At 46.6% G+C, this 24492-nt stretch overlaps 1 protein-coding gene across 1 annotated transcript in view; it reads right to left on the bottom strand.

Moving 5' to 3' along the window:
* Positions 1-24492, bottom strand: part of LOC125758929 (probable enoyl-CoA hydratase) — an 83606-nt gene that overhangs the window by 3502 nt on the left and 55612 nt on the right. The window contains exon 4 of the mRNA XM_049416715.1: positions 19003-19141. Coding sequence (XP_049272672.1) covers positions 19003-19141 — 139 coding nt within the window. The remainder of the gene's footprint in view (positions 1-19002; positions 19142-24492) is intronic.

Raw genomic sequence — 24492 nt, 5'->3', positions numbered from 1 at the left:
ATCAGGCGTTTCTATTAGCAGCATTAAATCACTGTCAACCAATCACAGCCTCTCTGCGTTTGTGATTTTTTACGTCATCAGCGCCTAGTGCGGGAAAGCCGAAGGGGCGTCAGCACCCGTCCTTCGGTTTTTCGCTATTTTCTCGCTTACGAAAGCTCTGCTCGCCGTAACATTGGTACCGTTGTAATCGTAATAAGATCATCTACCATCGAAGATCAACTTCCGTTTACTCTTTAGTGTCCCTTTAACTAACTTGGAGTGGCCCAAGGAAAACGGCAGAAGCGGCTTATTGGCCCTAGGCACGTACGACCAGCAGACCTGGTCTCACTCGAAGAACATTCTGATGTCAGGAAAACGCAAGGCGTTGTTTTGCGGCATTTCATGCGTGACTGCGAGCGGTTGCAGGAAACACGTGAACAGATCAGGTACGTGTAACTGTGGAAATCCAAACTGGGGTAAGTTGAGGTCGTCCTCATGAGCTGACGTAGTCTATTGCAGGGATGAAGTGCATTAAGAGACTGTGTGCATTACAAAACTGTACAAAGGTCCGAACGAGTGTTTGACGTCCAACAATGTGAAACAATTCAAACTTTTCATGTGTGTAACAGAGAATTGGTTCTGCTTTCCAGGACAGTTGTGTTGCAGAGAGCAAGAGGTCGCAGGATGACGTAACCACTGCACCCTTTGGAAGCCACAGAGTGGTACTGGCAATGTTTACGGTATCATATCTTGTACTCCACGGTACAAAACAGTCCGAACTAAGCTTGACTCCTCTGTGCATATAGAAATGTGGCAGTTCACTCGAAACTGGCTGAATTTCTGTCATGGCAGCAAAGATTATTTGCATTCCAGACCATCGATTCCTACATGGACATTGCTGAGGATGATGGAGTCGGCTGCCCCATGGAAATACACTCAGAGGTAAGTGAAGTCGCGAGCACACCATGAGCGTGGCATGTAAATCGTGCCCAAGGAGGTTTAAAAAAACTTCTGGAGTGGAGGCGGCGCGCCGCCGCTGAAGCCGACGACCGCCATATTGCTCCAGGCAGAAAACGTGTGGGTCGTCGCTTGAGCCCGCGCGGAAGTTCCACAGATGGCGAATTTCTCCACTCTTTTGGTGACAAGCGAGTGTTGTGGATGTCTCATTTGTTGGACTGCGATTCACTCGATAACCACATTCACAATTTGTCGAATATTGCCAAGTTGTACATAAAAAAAGCCGGGCCTGCACGGAGCGCGCAGCACAGTCACAGCGAAATCTGGAAGAGCGGCCTCTCTAGAGCCCTTTCTAAACTCCCTTGGGGAAACCAATACAAGTAAACTTGCAAGGTACCCACTACGCGGCAAATCGTAATTTTTGTAAGGTAGGGAAGCATTCACTATGCCATTATTGATCTTTCTGCAGATAGCGAGGTATCCGCTACACACCTGTAAGGCATTATGTGAACTTTGTTGATGCTGCCTGTGGCTGATGACTACGAAGAATTATGGCTGAACCTTTTGTAATGGATTTGAAGCAATTAACAACACGGTCACTTGTTGCGAAATTAGCATTGTCGTTATTTTACTCTTCTGACACGCTATAATATTACACATTTAACGCGATTCCTTTCCCGGCATGACGCCTGTAAGGATGTTTTTGCTAAGGAGTTCCAGTCACTAGCGTGGCTCTGTGGTAGAATAATCGACTGCCACACAGAGGACCCAGGTTCTAATCCCATCTGAGCCTTTTTATTTATTTCATTTTTTTCTTACTTCGCGCGATAGTGGTTACGGACACCTGCGGCGGCAGGAGACAACTACCCCACTGCCGTTGTGATCTGACAACAGCTTTCGCTGTAAAATCAGACTTCACCACATTTCAAAAGAAATCGAGCGGAAAAAATTGGGCAGATCCCATGCGTTGTGGGAATCGGTTTCATGCGAAGCAGTCAGCGAGTACTTCTATGCTGTATTTTATGGCTTTGAGCCAAACGTTACAATGTGGATCAACGTGTTTTTGTAAGTGTAGCTGTGTGCACATCGTGGGCTTACCAGGCACGCCGACAACACTGGCATTTAAAGGGTAACCTTATGGTGCAACGTAACGTCAGCTCTCACGTCAGAGTACATACGTCAGTATTATCGAAACCATGTGCACTTTATGGTGCAACTATGTGGATATCATACGTAACTTTCGTTAATGTATTCCTCTGGGGTCGAGCAATGCTTCAATGTAGCTTGCTGAATCATAGGAATACAAATGTAATGTTTATTACACTGCTATAAAAGCGGAGTCAACACTGGAACCACAGACGTTAAACTGATATGACGCCGGTATTGTAGGAGTACATACGTACTGTGTATTGCTTTCTTGCAAAATTAGATGGTCAGCACCACAACCACACTTGACGTTGCACCGCTGTTACGCCTGCATAGGCTGCTTCTCCAAACTATATACCTGGCGTGCCTCTGTAGTAGAATACTTGATTGCCACGCAGAATGCTTGGGTTCGATTCCTGCTGTGATCCTAATATTTATTCTTTCCGTTCGTCGGGTCAACGCTGCCGATGTCAGTTTTTCTTAACGCTCTCGCATTTAAATTACTAATGTCTGTCCTCGCCGTTCCTGGGTAGATATAAACTGTCAGTCACCTGTAGCACATAACCGTACACCGCGGCCCGTGGTAAACGGCTATAATTGACGACGTACGTGACAGGATTTTTCCGTTATTCATGTCATGACCCGACAGCCATATGGATGGATGGATGGACGGACGGACGGACGGACGGACGGATGGATGGATGGTTGATCGATCGATCGATCGATAGATAGATAGATAGATAGATAGATAGATAGATAGATAGATAGATAGATAGATAGATAGATAGATAGATAGATAGATAGATAGATAGACAGACAGACAGACAGACAGACAGACAGACAGACAGATAGATAGATAGATAGATAGATAGATAGATAGATAGATAGATAGATAGATAGATAGATAGATAGATAGATAGATAGATAGATAGAAACGCTGAATGTGCCAAAGGTTCGCTAAGAAATGCTTCGCATTTAAAACTCCCTGAGTGCAGTAACAACGTGGCTGACAAGGACTGTTATTTTTAAAAATTTGTAAAAGAGCGTAAACAAGAGCTGCAGCAAGCTATTCAATTAATCTGCTTTCATATCTGTTCTTTTGCTGTGTTTAGTTTTTAAGGACGCGTGTTTCATACGGTTAGTTTCGTGACTGTCTGCACTATGATGCATTTTGAAGTTATTGTGTTACTTGTTGCTTTATCGATTCACGTATAAACCACATTGTATGTTTCTTTTTTGTTTTGAAATTGTATAAAAGCCGGGGCTGAATAAAATTTTATCTACCACTTATTAACTCCACCATGTGCTTTACTTTGCGAATGCTGGAAGCGAATTCTACGTGTTGTCAGGTACGCTTCAGCCCATGAACTATGGCGTAAAAAACTGCCTTCTTCAATCTTGCAGGACAAAAAAAAAAGTTGGTCAGATAAGTGACACTAACTGACCCGTTCTCATGCTGAAACGCCCCCGCGGAAGCTCCCGATAACGCTGCCCGCGCGCAAGCTCGCTGCCTCTTGCCTGGAGCAAGATGGCTGCCAACCGGTTTCCCAGGCTTCACCCGCTCGCGTGGGCGCGTATAGGGGACCTCCACTCCAGAAGTTTTTTTTAAACCTCCTTGATCGTGCCCTACTTGACATGCATGTCACGATAGTCATGTTAAACCTGTCATTTATGTTCATCGTACAGTCACTTCACACAATACCAATTTTGGTGTATCTCAGGCTAACGAACCGGCCACGAGAGTATGATAAGCGTGGCATGTAAATCATGCCCTACATGACATGCATGTGATGATTCTCATATTAACACCTATCATTTATGTTCGTCGTATAGTCACTTCATGCAATACCAATTTTGGTGTATCTCAGGCTAACGAACCGGCCATGAGAGTATGATAAGCGTGGCATGTAAATCATGCCCTACATGACATGCATGTGAAGATTCTCATATTAACACCTATCATTTATGTTCATCGTACAGTCACTTCACGCAATACCAATTTTGATGTATCTCAAGCTAACGAACCGGCCATGAAAGTACAATGAGTGTGGCATGTAAATCATGCCCTACATGACAGCCAGGTCATGATTGTCGTGTTACCACCTGTCGTTTATGTTCATCGTACAGTCACGCCACACACTACTAATTTTGGTGTATGTCAAGCTGATGAACCGGCCGCAAGCACACCATGAACGTGGCATGTAAATGATGCCCTACATGACATGCATGTCGTGATTTTCATGTTATCACCAGTCATTTATGTTCGTTATACAGTCACGTCACGCAATATCAAATTTGGTAGATGCCAAGCTAGCGAAACGGCTGCGAGCGCATCATGAGCATGGCAGGTATGTCATGCCAATCATGACCTGCATGTCATGATTTTCATGTTACCACCTGTCCTTTATGTTCGTCATACTGAATTGTTTTGTCATACCAGTTTTTGTATATATATATATATATATATATCCATTTAATTAAACAGTCGCGAGGGCCCCGAGACTATGTCATGTTAATCATGCTTTACATGACATGCATGTCATGATTTGCATGTTAGGATCTGTCACTTATCTTCGTCATACACTCTGGTGTATGACGAAGATAATACCAAGTTTGGTATATATCAAGTTAATGAAGCGGCCACAAGAGCACCCAAGACTGTGGCATGTAAATTATGCTCATCATGACATAAACGTCATGATTTTCATGTTATTACCTGTCATTTATGTTTGTCATATGGTCATGTTATGCCATAGCAATTTCGGTATACATCCCAATAACGTAACGGCCAGGAGACCACAAAGTCGTAGGCGGCTAGACAGACAGACAGACAAACAGACAGATACGCACGCTCAAAGTCGCAGAAGTTCGCTAAGAAATGCTTTGCATTTAATAATGTTCATTACAGAGGTTGCATTGAAAGGCTGTCTTTTGGCAGCTGTAGGTGCTACATATGCTTCCCTACGTGGTTAGGGCCTGTTATAGGTGCTGCCTGTCTGTCAATACCAGTGGATTGCTGAAGCAAAAGGATTCTTCCCGGTGCTCTGCAATAAGTGGCACAACTGGCCGCAGCACTGGGCATGATAAAAGTGCGCAAGTTCATGTGCGAGGCATAAGTGTTGGTGAGTACAATGCATTGGCCATGACTATATGTTTAAACTCTATGACAATGAAAAGATGTCTCCTAATACTTTCGTGCACGAAACTTGAAATGTTCATTCTCTTTCAGCATGACCAAATGGAAGCATTATGTTTTCAAACCCAGGTTCAGGTTATAGTATATTGTCAAGTACTTAATGGCTTATTTTAGGAACATGAAGGTACATAAGCAGGCTCCTGTCTAACTTCATTTCAAGTCTCTTCAATAAACCTCTGTCCATCAATCAGGTTAACGTTGTATCCACTAGGCCCAGTTTCTCCCACTGTTTCCTCATGGCTGGCACCACTTTGAGGCAGTGTGTTCAACTTCACTGACTGCCCTGTAAGCCCAGTTCACGTGATCATGCTTCCTCATAATGTGCAAGAAAAAGAAATTGGATGTCATATTAATAACACCACCATAATCTCAGAACTGTTGTGTTGTGCATGGAAAAGTAGATAATAGTTGCAAAGTGGGCACGGTACTGGTTCATTTTGAAAAAGCAGTCAGACCAGGGGGTCAAGATAAACAAAACAGTTTGTCTTGTGTCCACTTTTCTCCCTTATTGGTAGCTCTAAACATTGTTCCAAAGATTACACGTGCTGTAACGCTTTGAGTAACCCCGCTGTACTCAATAATTAACTGCCTGGAAACTTTGCATAGTGAATGTCACAGCACACAGGTGCGCATTATTTCTGCTAACAGTAGTATGAAGTTCATAGCATTCATACAATTAAAAATGGTGAGCTCATCAACTTTCCCATTCACGTTTCATACTGTTATGATTGATGTTTCATTTATGTCAACCTTTTTGCTATACGTAGAGTTCAAGTGAACCTCATTATAAAAGAAAAAAAATATGAGGGCCTCCAGATTAACATTGACGATGTGTCACTGACATCCTCACCATAAAAGTGACAACAGCAAACCGCTCCTGAGACCAACTATGTCTCCTCACCTAATTTACCACCTGTCCGGACCAATATGGACACCACTGGCTCCACATACCATCCATACGAGTCAGCTTGGACCCTGGACTCGATGAGGATGACGAGTAAGCGGGCTCTGACTAATTTACATTAGCCCAAGTGTCACATAGACGGAATGGATGAAATAGAATTTCTAGGGGTGTGGAAATAGTGAAATTTCATCTTGAATCGAGTTCGAATCGAATAGTGCTGAATAGTGGCCAAAAATATCGAATACAAAAGATTTATTGAAAATTGAAAGAAAGAACAAAGAAATGAAATCGGCTTATATGTCCTCGAACACATAACGTGGTGAGTGACTGCTACCGAAAGCCTACAAATTGTCATGCATAAACACAACCTGTTCCACATGACCTGGCTTCAGGTTCTCTCACCGTGACATTACAGTGTTTCCTGCAGTTGAAAACATACGCTCACTGGGCTACCCTTATTTCTATATCTTATTTACACGAAACGTGTACCGCCAGTTACGGCAAGACAAACAAAAAATTAGGGACTCTACGGTGCAGTGACAGCTTTATTACACGCTTGTTCGGAAGGTTTCTTTTTTTTTTCTGCTTTTATGGGCATGCAGGCATGTTGATAGAAGAGCCGCCATTCCAGTCAGCAGAGGCACTCCTAACCTCCTAACGGCTAATAGAAGGGGGTACGGTAGCTAGTCTCTTTTTTTCCCCACATGGTCGCGTAACATGGCTCATCTGACAACGGTAATGTTGTGTTTCATTTTCATGAGTGCCCCGGCCCAAAAATCTTCGGGCGCCCGTTCACAGCAGCGTTTTAACTGTGCAATGGAACGATGGGAGTTTCTAAACGAGTGGTGTGCTGCGGCAGTGGCGGCTACACAGCGTGAACAAATTTTCACATGTGAAGCCAATGGCCGAGCGTTTCACGGGTCAAAGTCGGGATGTTTCATTTCATTTCATTTTATTACCTTAAAAGCCCAACATGGGCATTACATAAGGGGTGGGTTTACATATGTTCATTATACAATAATTAGAATAACATGTGTATAAGCATTATTAAACAGTTAGTTTTACGGCGCTTGAGGCATGCGCGACCAAACTACGCAAGAAGTTTGTGCCATCGTTTCGTAAGAGAAGTTGTGAAGGGCTTGACAGTGGGAAATGACATAATCTCCTTTATAAATAAACACGCACTCGCTTTTGAACCAGTATATCGGTAAAAGTATTAATGAAAGGCCTGCTGTAATGATCTTAGTGTTAGTTTTAGCCACCCCGCCCTAACCATGTGGCCTTTGTCACGTTTTAGATAGTATTCGTCCTGCCAAATTATTCAAAACTTCGAATACTAGCTATTCGAAAGTCGAATCAAATTATTCGATTCGAATTCAAAACTTGAATACACGCACACCTTTAAGCATTTCCCAGCATAAGTTTGCTTACAGTCTCACATTATACATAGATAAGTTTGAACCAGGCCCGTAACTAGGGGGGGGGTTGAGGGGGTTCTGACCCCCCCCGAAATTTTTTTGATGCTTTAACTTTTCGGGTGATACTAAAATATTTACACGCCTTCACAGCGACCACCAGCTGCCAAAGTTACACTGCAACTTTCCTGGCATTGCTTCCCTCTTCTTCCTTTCTTCAAACCTACCCTTTTACCAGAACACCTCAGCGCTCCCTCCCCCGCACGCGCACCTGCCCTATTTGTACAGCTTTGCACTTCGCCCTCGCGTTCCTTCGAGTCTTTTTTTTTTTTTTTTCGTCTTTCACCCCGTAGCAGCTCCTTTATTGATTCCAGATGCTTTCCTTGTGCATTGCCGCTGGAGAAGTTATCCGTCTGTGTGGACCGCACGTGTCGGCTTTGGGTTCCTACGAAAAGCGCGTCTCCTTCTGTGAAGGTAAACAGTTCGACAGCAACGGCAACACCAACACGACGTGCGCAAATTTGCCAGGGAACGAAACCCCTAAGCGGAAAAACTCAGCGGCGCATTCCGAGGACGCAGGCTGCAGGGTAAACTTTTCTCAAACTGTAGTCCTCGCCACCGAAACGAATCATCGAAGATGACATCTACTGAAAGACTGGCATATCCGAGCAACTTCGAACAACTTTAACCACACGCAAGGACATCTACCTCTTCTGTACACAGAAGGTATATGCGCCTCCCTACAAAGCGCACAAAGCGAGGATACAGCCGGCACACAATCCGGCACCAGCGGTCAACTTTCACAGGAGAGAAAAAACGCCGCCAAGCTGGGCTGCGCGCGGGAGTACAGAGGCTGACGTCACAGCCTACAAAGTGCATTTTTGGGGGGTCACGGCTATTTAATTAGCGCAGCCCAGAGAGAATTATGCAGGCGCCCAGGGAGCCGTCTGTGAAAAGGTGACTTTTTCACAGGAACGGAGCAACACCTCCTTTCTGGACTGTACCAGGGGAGTGCAAATGTTTCGGCAGTGCATTCTTGGGGGTTCACGTATATTAAGGGGAGTATGCAGTGCCCGTGGAGTCTTCTGTGAAAAGGTCTTTAAGTAGCGTTAACCCAGTTTGCTGCAGCTGGAGTACAATAATGGGCCTGCATGCACACCAGCTGTAGCGGCGTTCAGAAAACACATGCGCCACGCGGGAGCCGGCGCGTTCATCACACTTCTACATTCTAGCCACTGCAAAGTGGATAAGAGAGGAAGAAAACATCGCCCGCCGTTCACGCCAGGCAGTCGAAGCAGTCGCAAACGTCTTTTTGGAGCCACTGGCCACTTCTGTGTGCGTGCACAGAATTGCGGCAGCAAAATGAAAAGACACTCTGCAACAACGAAGCAAAGGAGTCTTGCGTCTTACTTCAAGAAAGTTCGAACCGATGAAGCGGACGGAGAAGAACCGCCTCCTTCGAAGGATAAAACTTCGCCCTCCTCAGCACTGGTGGAAAGCCAAGCGCGTCCGAACTTCTGTAGCGACTCAGGAGAATGCACCGGTTTATATGAATCACCTGAGAACGAACACAAGCAGGACACCCATGCGCCGCCGGGAAATGATGGTGGCCGCAGTGCAACTCCAAGTGACCTTTGTTCTACGTTCAACGCTGGGCAAAGTGACGCCTTTACCACTGGGCAATGCCCAAGGAAGGTGAGTGGCATGGCACCTACACATTCTGGTTCGCCTCCCCTCACACGTCTCTGATCTCTTTACTGTCTCTGCTTACGTACGGAACGACCTAACCTGCTGCCATTCCCGTCGCCGACTTTGCGCTGGCGACGCTAGAGTGGCAGCTTGTAACACATACATACCGTTTTTGTACCGCGGTTACATTGTGTTACTTCATCAGGAGCCGTTGGTCGCGGTGTCCCCAGCTTTGGTGGTGCTATTGTCCAAACTTATTTCTTGCTTTAACCAGAATTTGAGGTTGACATACCAATTTCTTTATTTGGGTACAAATAATTGAAAAGTACCATCGAATTATTACAAGTAAGCGATGTACTTGTTTTATTCACGAAAATAAGCCAGTATAAATCTTAAAAAATGGCAGCCGTTCTACACGCGAACCCCCCCCCGAAAAAAATTCCTGGGTACGGCCCTGGTTTGAACAGAGCCCTAGCACTCATATTGCAAGACTCAGATGGCACTCAAAAAATGTAAACAGAACAGGTGGTTGTATGGCATTAGTGCATATTGGATGGCAAGTAATATTGTCTACAGGAGCATGGCAATTCCACTAATAAATGACTGCACAGCCTTTTTTTATGTATAATTTTTTTCATTAGTGAGAGTTGACAATTTGCACATTCTTTTTCAGACGGTGTGGATACGGAAGCCTTACTACATCATCTTTCATACATGTCTGATGGTGCTCTTGAACCTCTGCCACACATGCCTCTCCACTGCCTGCACTGTGAAGCTTGGACACTCCAAGACTCGCATCACAGCAAGAGTCGACTGCCCTATAACACACACGTACACATGGCGATGTCAACCTCTCGTTGGCAACAAGCCGAAGGGGAACATTAACTTGGCCACAGCACTGCTGTTTTCTGGATCTAGTGTTGCCTCCAGCCTACGAATGATGCCTTTCATGGGTCTCCAAGTAATCATTGAGCAATCCTTCTTCTTAAGTAAGGCATGTTGTTGGGATGATTGGCTCATAAATTTAGAACAACTTTTAAACTGCGAAGAAGACGACACGTTAGAAACATAACACGCACACACATGAAGCCCAGACTTTCAACTGTGCTTATTTCTTCAAGGTAGAACACTTATAAGAGCTGACAGAGAGCAATTTCAGCAATAATCTAACAACAGGCTGCGAAAATGTGGCAAGACCACGTGCGTGTTACAATCTCAGAAGGGTCATTATGTGACCATCTAAGAAATTTAGTTCCTTTTTTGTTTTTGTTTTTTTGGCATGAAGAAAGCCTCAATGACCTCTCTTTCTGTTCTCCTTTTTGCCTTAGAAAGGGATTTAGTTTTTTCCAGCTGAGGAAAACAGATCATGCTGTCTCAGTTCTTGCATTGTAAGGCAAGATTACTGCCCGAGCCAGTGCGCATGGATGGCTTGTGTTCCTGCGCGTGTTCATTGAAGCAGCGGCCAGTTTGACCAATGTACGACCGACCACAGGGCAAAGGAATTTAATAAATAACATTCGACATGTGTTTTGTGTACTCATTTTTGTGGTCCTTTGTGCACGAGCCTTGCTAGTTTTTTTCTTTAGTCAGCAGAGGGCACACTTTTTTAAGCTTGCATGGCACTAAAAACATGAAGCAAATACCGCGCCTTTCTCCTACCATTTTGATGTTATGTGATAGGCAATGCAAATATGGCTTAAGGTGGTTGTTGAATCAAGGGTTGCTGTTCCCTTTCAGTAGATTTTATTTCCTCACGTAGGCTTGCAGAAGTGCTGCGGATTAGGTAATCTGGGTAACCAGTGGACACGAGGCACTCAACCTGACTGTTGAAACTGGCTACAACCGTGTGTGCACAGGATTTCTGTAGGGCTGAGAGGAAGCTAAACATGATGCCTCGTTTCATGAGTTAGGAGTGTGTGCTCTTGTAAGGCTTTTGTTAGACCTTGGGTTGTATGACTAGCAAATGATGGTGTCGGTGAAATGCAGTTTAAAATCTAGAAACTGGTCAACAAACTGTTCGAAGTACGCAACACAGAGCACAGCTATGTTTACACATGAGGTGGAACTACGGGTGCTCTGTGATGCATCCTTCAGGCTGCGCAGCACTCATAGGGTCTCCCATCTCTCGACAGCAGAAGCACTCCTCCTCGCTGAAGTTCTCGAGTACCTCGCAATGTGCGCAGTCGCACCTGAAACAGCACCAAAGAAGCGCTCAAAATGTTCATGTTGGGCTGCATTCATAAGATAGTGCACACGATATACAGCTGCTGGAGGCGCCTTTTTGCGTAAGGTATCGTTGGTCGGGAGCTGCGCATTACAAGGTAACAGGGATCATTCGGTCGAGGCATTCATTAACCCTAATGAATGCGCTTCGCTGCTCATGTCCTCACAAGTGTTCGTGTAGTTTCCAGGCACAAGCTGACCGCCTGAAAAAGGCGGGGTTTCCTCAGTATGTCGTCACATCTGTGGCGGAAGGTCTTCTCAAGACTGTCAAACACGCTCGCGAGGGTGAGGAGCATGCTTCACCTGAAACGGAGCCTGTCAAGGAGAAATGCGCCGTCACACCGTACCTTCATGATGTCTCACGTAGGCTGAAAAAGATAGGGAATAATGCCAACGTAAGAGTCGTCCTTTCAGCACCAAACAAGCTTTATAATCTGTGCAAGGCCTCCTACAGTGGTTCTGAAAAACCCAGGTGCCAGAAGAAGCACAAAGAAAGCTTTGTTAAATGTGAGAACAACATCGTTTATGAGTTACCGCTGTCCTGTGGCAAGAAATACATAGGGCAGACGGGACAGTGTGCCAATGACAGGCTGCGTGAGCACGCAAATAACTTGCCAACTCGAGCCGTGGGACATTTGGCCTATGGAAGTGTGGGTGCGATCCCATATATTCGCAGTGTACTGCAATAGGAAGAAGCCAGGCACAAACAACACGTGAGATAATTGGAGCAGCGAAGATTGCAAGTCTGGGAGACACGTGCATTAGTGCACCTTCAATTGACCTATCCAAAAAATGCTAGGCCTGCGCGGAAAGCGCAGCACAGTCACAGCGAAAGCTGGAAGAGCGGCATTTCTAGAGCCCGTTATAAACTCTCTTGTGGCTACGAATAAATGTACACTAGCAACGTACCCACTACGCCACAAATCATAATTTTTGGTAAGTTGGGAAACACCCACCACAACATTATTCGTTATTCTGCGGAGAAGCGAGGTACCATCTGTAAGGCACTATGTGCATTTTGTTGATGCTACGGTTGATGACGATGAAGAATTATGGCTGAGCCCTTTATAATGGGTTGGAAGCTTTAAACAACCCACTAGTTACGTAATTCATATTGTGTGACGCCCAGTCGTTATTTCACTGTCCCACCACGCTTGTATAACATACGTTTACCGGAGAAACGGAGAGCGAGAGAGAGAAAGAGACAGGGAATTAACTTTACTGAGACCCTGAGGAAATGGATCATGGGAGCCTGATGGGCTTCTTTGGCAGCCAATAGAAGTGCACTTGCGAGGAACCCACTACGCTATAAGTCATCATAATTTTTGTGAAGTAGGGAAGCGGCCACTATGAAATCTTTCGTCATTCTGTGGAGAACCATGGTAGCTGCTAAACACCTGTAAGGCATTGTGTGCACTTTGTTGATGCTGTGGCTGATGACGATGAAGAGTCATTGCAGAGGCCTTTGTAATGGGTTGGAAGCATTCAACAACCCACTCGTTGTGCAATTCGCATTGTGTGACGCCTGGTTACAGAATTCGCGTTGTGTGACGCTTGGTTGTTATTTTAATCTTCTACCACGCTACATTAAATATGTTAATGTGGTTCCTTCCCGACATGAAGCCTGTATGGGGTCTTTTTGCAAAGCCAGTTTCAAGCACCGGCATGGCTCTGAGGTAGAATATTGGGCTCCCACGCAGAGGGCCCAGGTTCGAACCTCGTTCCATCCTGAAAATTTTTTCTTATTTCCTTTTTTTTTCTTATTTCCTGCAATAGCGGTTACAGACAACGGCGGCGGCAGCGGACAACTACGGTGCCAAAAATGGCCGTTGAAATGATGTCATAACAGCTTTCGCTGTAAAAAGAACTAGACTTTCTAAGCAAGGCCCACAGGGTGACTCGACGATAGTGACATTCAGGAATGACCTCTTGATCTTGTAAAGAAGAAAAAATCCGGTATCGGTTGTTTGACTGCTTATCACACATACTTATTTGTGGTTTTACATGAAGTCTTCCTGTACAATGCGCCTGTGTGCGTTGCTTTCTGTTGTATATATATCTACCATTGTAGAAAATAAAGCATATGTTGGAAGTAAGTGCTGTGTCCGCGTCGTTTTTCGTCCCTGTTCTTTTGTGCGCTCAAAAAGTGAAACATGAATTACCAACATGCCCAAGCATACGCTCTTTCAACCTGTAATGCATTTATTTACAATGTGTACTGCGTGGCAGCTGGAGATGGATGGATGGATGGATTCAAGCTGGGCTCGGCCACGCTTTTCCAGGCCCGGAGCGGGCTTCGTATCACGAGCTCGGGCAGTGCTCGGGCTTCATAAAGTGGGCCCAGGCCATAAAACAACAGTGGTTAGGGAGAGGAAATTATGCTTATTTCTGCAGCCTATAAGGGAGCCCGGCGCAGCATCATGAGGTAAGGAGGAATTGAAAGAAAGCTTAAAGCGGTGGAAGATGCATCGTCCGAGGGCGGAAGTGGCCGAGGAAAAGGCTGACGGTGGTTGCCACATAGGCCGTAAAATCAGGCCTCCTGTACAGTGCTCAAGCACGTTCACTTCCCCTCACCGTCGCACAGTAAGTGTCACCTCCATGTTTGGAGGGGTGGAAGGAACATGGGAAGCAAGTGCATTGAGTTAACCGTGCAGGGAAGTGCTGTACGACCAGCAGAGCACGTGTGGTGTCGTATCAGATGGGTGGCAGGGGCTCCCATGCCATTTCTTTTTTTTTCTTTTCCAGCATTTTGTGCACACCTTTTGCTTCCATGATGGCACCCAATAGGCAGATTAAACAAACGAATAATGTGACACGACAGCAATGTACTTTATGGTTTATTACACCACAGAAGACACGAAAGCTGACAATGAAGCGGGATGCTCATTGTTGTATCCAGCGTATTGTTGAAGGGACCGACAACTGGCCAGGACGTGTGATTAGATCTTACTAGAAATGAAACAACCGTGAAATATGGTGACAGATTCCAGCACCTTTTTCACGTTATGAGTAGGATTTATATTTTTAAATCGTGTTTATATGTAACAAGGAACTGGTATCTCACGCAGCCTAGCGGAAGAGCCCCTGAAGCGGGATTATGGAGTCGATCACTTTGCTGCACGTAGCCACATAGTCTGATCCTGTCAGGCGTGCCATAATTAGTCCTCAAAATTATGTATGTATGTGTATGTATGTATGTATGTATGTATGTATGTATGTATGTATGTATGTATGTATGTATGTATGTATGTATGTTATTATCCATCCCAGACCTATTCTGTGCTGCTTACAAGGTAAAAGGAGTTGCACGGTAAGAAGCGGCGCTGCCTTTGCGGCAGCCAGTGGAACATGTCAGGCCACGGCGCATAAGCGCGGAGTGCACGCATGCACAGTAAACCGCCGCGCTCGAACACGAATCGCTCTCGTGCTCATTGTTTGCAGCAACTGTGATCCCGTGTGTATATGACTTCATTTTTAAGGCAGATAGAAAAATTCTGATTACAAACGTTTCACAGCGTTTTCCACATTACCATTCTGTGATCAGACACTCTGACCGGTAAGCTTTCCGTTGTGCTAAAGAAAACAGGTGCCATTAAAACTGGTTGTCGGTCCCTTTAACACCAGCATTGAAGTGGAAGTGGATTCAGCTGCATTCTTATGGCCTAGACAGAGCATATGGTATTTTTTGGTGTACAAGCTGCAAATTCTTTCTGAATTTTTCGTCGGTGCATCTTATACAGTGATGGAAGCGACATTTAGCTTTTTGGAGCACATTCTGGAGCAGAAAAAATGCTAGTTTGCAGCAGCTATTGGCATTTTTGGAGCAGATGGCAAAATATTCCGAACGACTCCTGCAGTTTAAAGCACTATTTAAGCATCTCATAAGTATTAATACTTATTAGTAAACACATTGCACTGCAATTATCACTGCAAACTGCAACAAACAAATAATTAACCAGATGGGTGGTCACTGAACACTAAGTAAGATGAGCTACACACTTAAATTTTTGGGTAGTACTTGCGGCACAAATGATATAAAACCGATAAAGCTAAGTCCCAAATCATAAAGAAAACTGCTATCACATACAACAGTTTATAATCAGTAAGAGAGCAAAGCAATCTGTTATTTTCATATTTCACCAGAGTAAAATTTAAAAAAAAAGACAAGAAACTAAGTGTGGATAGGTTGAAAAAACAGCCTTGCCATTTCTTGTGGCAAAAATGAAGCCGGAGCTGACAAAAGTGATAAATGTGATCAGTCACACATCACACGTCGTCCCACCAGCAGTTAGTAATCAGTAAGATATCGAACTAATCTCACACATATTTTACCAAAATAGTATGCCTGTTAGGTAAAAATATACAGCTAAATCGAATATGGGTATATCAACAATGCCACTGCTTGTGGAATTGTCGATATGCTAGTATGGAGCTAGTATAGAAACTCCATACTAGCAGACTATACTGGCAAACTTTTCTCGGCAATGAAGGAACGGCTACGGGGGCGGAGCTACTGCACATGTACTGGTCCGTGAAGTAGTCCTGTTTGGCACGCGTTTCGAATTTAGTTTTAGTTTGTGAACCTTCCATTTGTCCAGTGACGGTTGTTCGATTATTCGAGCGGCCATGGTGAATAATGACATTGCATACTATTTGCTTCGTCTGCTTAGACAGCCATTTGTTAGTGAAATTCGTCACAAGCTCCTTTGGCGAGTCACTGGAAAAGCTAGAGCGTGACAAGCGCTCACCTGAAGATGAAAACGCTATTTTCACTGTGAGGTGCACGTAAAAGGTGCAACATTTTCACACATACAAAAACATGAAATGACACTGCGTAAAGTAAAACAAATATAAATTTTATATCTCGTTGGTGCGTGTTGCGCCTCTTTTCAAACAGTGTCCCACAGAAAATGGAGTAATGTTGTTTTTTATTCTCACGTAGAAAACACGGACGCAAATGTGGGGCCATATTCTTCAGCGGTAGCACACGCGTAGTTTGGCTCTGCAGTCTTCTCTTCATTGTCCGCGATAGTAGACAGCTTGTTTCTTGTTTTGTTTAGGCTTGCTGGATGATCATGTGCTTAAAGTTCATTGTTTTCAGTTTACCAGCGCCACTTCGGAGCAGGTCCGGAGCAGTTACTAACAAATACTATTACACTTCGGAGCAGCATGGAGCAGCATTTCTCTTTTGGAGCAGTTTGGAGCAATTGGAGCAGCACTTCCATCACTGCTTACTACAGTGCAACTTATATACAGCCAAAATCGGGTTGGGTGCCGTGGCTTGGGTGGCTTGAATACTGTGGCCATGCTTTTTGCGTTGAGCGGGCATCAAATGACGCTTCACCATGCGCCGACTTCTGCCATGCACAGAAACCACGTTTCAGAAGAAAATAAGATTAACGGTAAGTTAACTCCCTAGAAATAATGCCGCTGATGTAGTTTTGCACAGATAAAAAAGAATCAAAGAAGGGTGACAATGTGGAGGTACTTTTTAAATTATAAATTATAGAAAGCAAGTTTGGATTTCAGAGCCGCTTCCTATGCTGTCATTTCCGTCTGCCATAGTGTCTTCATTGCACTCGCTGTTGCTGCGTGTGTTGCGTGTGTTGTTTGTCGTAGCGTAGAGCCTCGCTAACCATGGTGCCACATGGAAAGCAAAGTCGGCGAAGCTATGACGCCAAGTTCAAGCTGTGCACAGTTGAATTTCCTGAGCAACGTGGAAACCGAGCAGCAGGGAGGCAATTTGATGCCAGCGAAAAAATAATCCGGGCTCACAGCATCCTCCAGATGATGAAGTCAACAAAGAAAGCCAACCGCGGCAAGAAGGCACTCTGGCCAGACCTCGAGCATAGTCTGCGCACGTGGGTGCTACAACAGCGAGACGAAGGAAGAGGGCTGTCAACAGTGCAGCTGCGCCTGAAGGCGAAGGCTCTGGCAGCAGAGACCAACGCTACAGAATTTAATGGTGGTCCGCCGTGGTGTTTCCACTTTATGCAGCGGAATCAGCTGGTCATGAGAGCCCGGACGACAGCGTGCCAGAAGCTGCCCAACGACTTTCAGGTGCAACTGGATACCTTCAGCTCATTCGTGAGGGAGCAAGTTGCGAAGAAGAATGTCAGCGCGAGCCACATTGTCAGCATAGATGAAGTGTCGCTGACATTCGACATCCTGCTTGGGAGAAGCGTCGCCGAGAAAGGCCAGAAAACTGTCACGGTGAGCACAACAGGCCATGAGAAGTCCCACTTCACCGTTGTGCTCGCCTACTGCGCAGACGGCACAAAGCTGCCTCCCATGCTTATTTTTAAGCAAAAAACCTTGCCGAAGGATATTTTCCCTTCTACAGTGGTGATTCAGGCGAACGCAAAGGGTTGGATGGGTGAGGGAATGATGAGTGTGTGGCTTGACCGCTGTTTTTCACGTCGACCAGATGGATTCTTCCACGTGAAACCAGGAATGCTGGTGATGGACAGTATGCGGCCGCATATCACCGACATTGTCAAGAAAAAGATAAGTTCAAACTGTATGCCAGTGATTATACCCGGCGGCATGACAAAATGCTTCAGCATTTTGTCATGCCGGGCGGTTGTCAAGGCGGTTCTGCAACGTTTGTGGGAAACATGGATGTCGGAGGGAGAGCACAGCTTTACAAAAACGGGGCGCATGAGACGCGCAGAGTTCGGCGAAGTGGAAAAATAGGTGTGAGTCAATTTCTGAGAAGACCATTGTGGCGGGCTTTCGCAAGGCCGGGTTGATCCCCTGCGCTGCCAATGGCGATGTTGGAGAGTCCCATTCGAGCGAGTCAGAGGACGACAGTGATGTGCCAGCAGTACTACAACCAGAAGTAGCTGCATTGTTCGTGAGCGACTCGGAGGAAGACTTCGATGGCTTTGATTAAACGCCACCATGCTATTGGAATAATAATAACACTTCAGAAAGTATTGTTTTTATGTATATTGGAAGGCGCTCGCACACGTGTCTGCCAAGAGCTGGAAACTTGTAAAAGCGGCGGCCGCTGCAAGCATGCATTTTTGCATTGCATTCTCACGACGCGATGCTTTAAAGTCGGTGGCCAGATGAGCAGGTACCTCGTGTACACCGGTGCAACTTATGCATCAGTGCGACTTATATATGTTTTTTTTTTTCGGAAAAACTGTCATTTTGAGGAGGGTGCGATTTACACAAGGGTGCGACTTATAAACCGGAAAATACGGTACATAATGGAAAGTGGCAAAAAAAAAAACTATACACAAAAGAGAACAGTACGAGCATGCAGAAAGAAGAACACTGGATGAGCACTTGTCCTGTGTTGTTTTTGTGTCAGTTTTTTTTCCGCTGTCCAATAAGTATGGAACCATACCAACTCTCCCTGTTTTGTAACTGCAAGCAGCCATCACTGCTTTAGAATAACGCCTACATCAGCAAACAAAGAGAGTCTATTAATTTCGGAGAAGTTCTAGCAGAGTCATTGCTTGCCCTAAACTGTACAACCGTACCGAAGCGCCGTCCAAAGAGGCCCATGACAGCCGTCTCCTCAACAACCCGCAAATCGCACCACAGTGCCAACTCCAGGCCTGCACCAACTGCATAGCCAGTCACTGCAGCAACTGTTGGCTTCTTGGTCTCAGGTATGCACTGCACAACAAAAGATAGTTGAATATTAAACAGCAATACGTGACACATCAAGGTGTCTAGCTAATCCTTTTCTTTTTAGTTTCATACATTCGCCTGGCTTTCCATGAACTTTGCAGTTTGAATTTCACCACTAAGGGAACGTCAAAACACAGCACTTCCCATTACGCAAACACAGTTGGGCAATCTGTAAAACAGGAAGCAGGTTAAATCTACTGTACAAAAACATGCATAAAGGATGCAACTTCTTTTCTAGATTTAAGGCCGAATTATAAGGTGCAGCCTGTGTGAACCTCTTTCTTTATTTTGAAGTACAAAACACAACACATGAAACAGTCCATGACAAATGTTTATTATTGATTGTATGAGCTTATGATTTATGCTTAATCATCTTCATTTCGTTGAATCCTCTGCTCAGAATCTGAGCTGTTAGTGTGCCCACTAATCCGTAGCGTACTCGCCCCACAGAGGAGCGAAAAGAAGACACCTACACTCCTTGAAGTTTGGGACAAGAACTAGTTTATTTTCGAAGAAAAACAGGCTTCGAAAGCGACAACACAAAGGGGCGTGGCTGCGTATCTCCCGCGGCACGCCGGAGATAACGAGAGGCATGTTGGCCGCGTATGCGCCGTGCGCCTCTGCATACGAATTGGTATGCACACACAAATAAAAATTATCGCGATCACCAGCATCAGTGCCCGCTACAAGAGGCCCCCCCCCCAGACCGCGGAGCCAGGGTGAAAAAAAAACTAGCAAATATGCGAGTTTGTCTATGAGATGAGCCGGTTTCATGCGGTCGAGAGAAACGACGTCCTCTCTGTTGCAAACACGAATGGTCACAGTTTTGTGCGACCACGACAGCACACAAAAGGGCCCGTCGTACGCAGGAGTCAACGGCACTTTCACTGTGTCCCGTCACACGAACACATGACGCGTGGCGCTACCAAAGCTGCAGGTTGCAGCTTTGGTGGTTGCAGGTGCTCCAACCAGGAATGTAGCCTTTCCATATGTTCTGAAGGTGTCGGCGTAGTGCTTGGTTTCTCATCAAAGAATTCTCGTGGTAGTCGGATTGTAGAGCTGCACAGCATTTCTGCTGCACTGAATCCGAGGTCTTCTTTTATCGCGGTACGCAGACCCAGAAGAACGAGAGGGAGCTTCTCCACCCAGTGCTCTCTATCCAATTTGGCCGTTAAAGATGCCTTCAGTTGACGGTGCAGACGCTACACCATTCCATTGCTCGCTGGGTGGTAAGCCGTGGTGTACTGGAGCCGTGTTCCCAGGAGCCTTGCCAGCGCAGAGAATAGGTTGCTCTGGAATTGTCGTCCACGATCAGTTGTTATGCGCAGTGGGCAGCCATAGAGACCCATGTGGCCACAAACGCCTGTGCGACAGTCCGGGCTGCAATGTCCAGAATCGGCGTCGCCTCAGGCCACCATGAGTATCGGTCGACACAACACATGTGAGCAGGTATCTGTAACCCTGGGAAGGAGGAAGAGGCCCTACCAAGTCCAAGTGGACGTGGTTGAAACGACACTCTGGTGGCCGAAATGCTTGAAGTGCTGTGCGCGTGTGACAAGTCACCTTGACTGCTTGACATGTTCGGCACGTCTTCGCCCAGCGTCGAACGTCGGCGTTAATGCCTCGCCGCACAAAGCGGTCCGTCACGAGCCCCTGCGTCGCGAGGATTCCTGGGTGGCTGAGTTCGTGAAGGCTGTCAAACACTGCACGCCGAAACTGGACGGGGACGAAGGGTCTTGGAGATTTCTGCGATGTGTCGCATGTGACCATAGTCGTTGTGTATGGTAGTGGGATCTCTGCGAGCACCAGTGACAGTGGATTCTGCCGCATCTCGGTTAGCTCTGGGTCTTCCCGTTGGGCGGCGGCTAATGTCTCAAAGTCGACGAACGCTGAAATGGTGTCAATACGGGAGAGTGCGTCGGCTGCTTGATTTCCGATCCCCGCTATGTAGCGGATGTACGTGGAAAATTCAGAAATAAAAGAAAGTTGGCGCAGTTCTCTTTCCGAATATGAAGAACTGTTGTTCTTGAACGCATATGTCAGCGGCTTGTGGTCCGTTAAAATGTGGAAAGTGTGACCTTCTAGGAAGAAACGGAAATGCTTTACGGAGCAATAAATGGCCAGCATCTCTCTTCCAAAGGTGCTGTAGCGCACTTCCGCCTGTTTCAGACATTTCAAAAAGAAACCTATCGGTTTCCAGTCCTTGCCGTCGTATTGTTGCAACACTGCTCCCACTGCCGTCATTGAAGCGTCAACCATGAGCTGCGTTCGCGAGAGGGAAACCGGGTGCATCAGAAGTGTTGCGGAGGCAAGCTGAGTTTTGGCGTCCTGGAAGGCTTTTTCGTGCTCCGCTGACCAGTGAAACTCGGGTGTTCTCTTGGTGTCCCGGCGCAGCAAGTCAGTTAGCGGCTGTAGAATGTGTGCACAGGATGGGATGAAGCGCCTATGGAAGTTGATCAGCCCGAGAAACTCGCGCAACTTGCGGAAAGAGGTAGGCGTGGGAAATTCCCTAACTGCTTGTACCCGTGATTTGAGCGTCAAGATTCCTTGCGAGGTGATTCGATGACCTAGGAAATCTAGTGCTTCAACACCAAACATGCACTTTTGGGGCTTCAAAACCAGACCGTGCTCGTCAAGACGCTTGAAGAGGAGCCGCAGGTGAATTTCGTGCTCTTCCGGCGTTTTGCTAGCGACCAAAATGTCGTCTAAGTAGACGAAGACAAAGAGCAGTCCGCGAGTGACCTCATTCATGAAACGCTGGAACGTTTGTGCCGCGTTCTTCAGTCCGTACGGCATACGAACAAATTCAAAGAGGCCGAAAGGTGTTGTCACGGCCGTCTTCGGGATGTCGCTTGGTTCTTCTGGAATCTGGTGATAAGCGGCCATCAGATCCAGCTTAGTGAAGATGGTAGTTCCCGTGAGGCGAGCGCTGAAATCATGGATGTGAGGGAGATGATATTGGTCTGCCGTTGTCGCAGCATTGAGTGCGCGATAATCACCGCAAGGCCGCCAGTCACCAGGCTCTTGTTTTGGCACCATGTGCAGCACAGAAGGCCAGTTGCTGGAAGAAGGCCGAATAATGACAAGCTGGAGCATGTGGTCGAACTCACGGCGGGTGACTTTGTGTCTTTGTCCAGCGAGTCTCCTAGGTCTAGCGGTGACAGGCGGTCCAGTGGTGACAATGTGATGCGTCACCTTGTGTTTTATTGGCAGTTCGGTGTTCTGAGGTTTGGTGATTTCAGGGAATTCAGCCAGAATCTTTTGAAAGTTTGACTCTGGGATGAAAGTGCAAATGCCGCTTGAGGACAGATCAGACTTCAGTCCGACAACAGCGAGCAAAGTGACGTTATCCTTGAAACGACGATCGCGAACGCTAACGTCAAGATTGAAGTGACTCAGAAAGTACGCTCCCAGGATGGCAATTCTGACATCGGCCACAACGAAGAGCCATCGATATGTGCGACTCAGTCCAATGTCGATCGTCACTGACAGAACTCCATATTATGCAATAGCAGTATTATTGACTGCAATTAGGCTGGAAATGGACTTGCCGCGTCGGCGATGTTGAGCTGTTGCTGGTAGGATAGATAGCTCAGCTCCGGTATCGACAAGGAGGCGTGTGCCGGTGATGCGATCGACAACGAAGAAGAGGCGGCTTGAGCGATGGCCCGTGTCACATTCCGCCGTTAGCGACTGGCCGGCACGTTTCCCGTCCATGAGCATGATTGGGTACAGCGAGTGGCTTGCTCTCTGAAATGGCGGTGGTACCAGCAGACGCTCTGCTCTGCTTCGCTTGAGTGGCCGCAGTCCTGCGGGCTTCGAGCACCGGACGGCGAACGATGCCGTGAGGGCCAGTGTTTGTTGGACAGGGCGAGGTTTTCGACTGCTGCAGCCAGTTTGTCAACTCTGTCCTCTAAGCGACCTAACCGGTCTGCATGTTCGGACCTTCCCGCTGCAACGATAGACATTTTTGATGGCTCGGTGCAGTCGGTGATGCGGTCGGCGAGTTGAGCCAGACGCTCGAGAGTCACGTCGTCCAAGCTAGCGAGTATCATCCGTGTTGACTGTGGCAGTCTCTGCAAAAACAACTCGCGAAGCAATGACTGTTGGCACTCCTCTGATGCTTGTTGGCCCAGTAGCTGACACATTCGGTGGAGTAGTTGCGAGGGGCGCTGGTCACCGAGCTCTTCAAGAGACAGGAGTTGTTCCAGCCTGCTCTGTTCGGACACCTCAAGACGTTTCAGGACGGTGCTTTTTAGTTCGTCGTAGGCCTTCTCCGATGGAGGGCAGGCGAGCACATCGTCTATGGCGTCAGCGATGTCAGGTGGCAGTGCTGCAACGACGTGGATGTATTGCGACTCCTGTGATGTGATGCGTCGAAGCTGGAAGCGGGCCTCGACTTGGCTGAACCACACCCTGGGGTTTTTGGGCCAGAAATGAGGAAGCTTTAACTCCGAGGTGTTTGTTGTGGATGAGCTTGAAGTGCCTTCCTCGTCTGACATGGCTGCTGTTTTTCCAAACGTCCGGGTCACCACTTTGTAGCTTACTCGCCCCACGGAGGAGCGAAAAGAAGACACCTACACTCCTTGAAGTTTGGGACAAGAACTAGTTTATTTTCCAAGAAGGCGTGGCTGCGTATCTCCCGTGGCACGCCGGAGATAACGTGAGGCATGTTGGCCACGTATGCGCCGCGCGCCTCTGCATACGCACTGGTATGCACACACAAATAAAAATTATCCACAAATAAAAATCCAGCTGCGTAGCTATAAAGTTCCTGCCAAATGCGCCATAATTCTAATGGTTGATGGGCATTCATTGAAAAAAATAAAAACAAAAGCCACATAAAAACCACACAATGGGTGCAATAATGCAAGCGAATGAGTTGACATCCACAGAATCCAGAGGCAGTGATGCTGGTAGCCAAATTGGACAACACAAGTTTACAAAGAAGAGATAAGAAAACAGTCAAGACACAGCAATAATGGCTACTCATAGAGGCAAATTAAAGGGGTAATGAACCACTTTTCCAAGTAATGATCTAATGACCTCAGTATCGGAGTTTACTGCCTCCCGAATCGATTGCCGCAAAAATTTCTCGAATCCGTCAAGAATGAGCGGAGTTACGGGGGTTTGGCGCACGCTCCCAGCGCTTTCTCTCTTTTCTCGTGCCGACGAGCGCACTGGAAGCTAGGCAGGGAGGGATGGCACGGGGGAAAGAAGTTACGTCAGCGCGCGTCATGAAACGCGATCGCTCTCCCGCTGTGATTCGCATGCGCGAGTGCGGCGCCGGCAAGTGGCGGCACCCCGCGGCAAGAAGCGCGTCTGATCCGAACGCC

This window comes from Rhipicephalus sanguineus, chromosome 6 (genome assembly GCF_013339695.2).
Source record: "Rhipicephalus sanguineus isolate Rsan-2018 chromosome 6, BIME_Rsan_1.4, whole genome shotgun sequence".
Lineage (NCBI taxonomy): Eukaryota > Metazoa > Arthropoda > Arachnida > Ixodida > Ixodidae > Rhipicephalus > Rhipicephalus sanguineus.
This window is presented reverse-complemented; position numbering and strand designations above follow the sequence as displayed.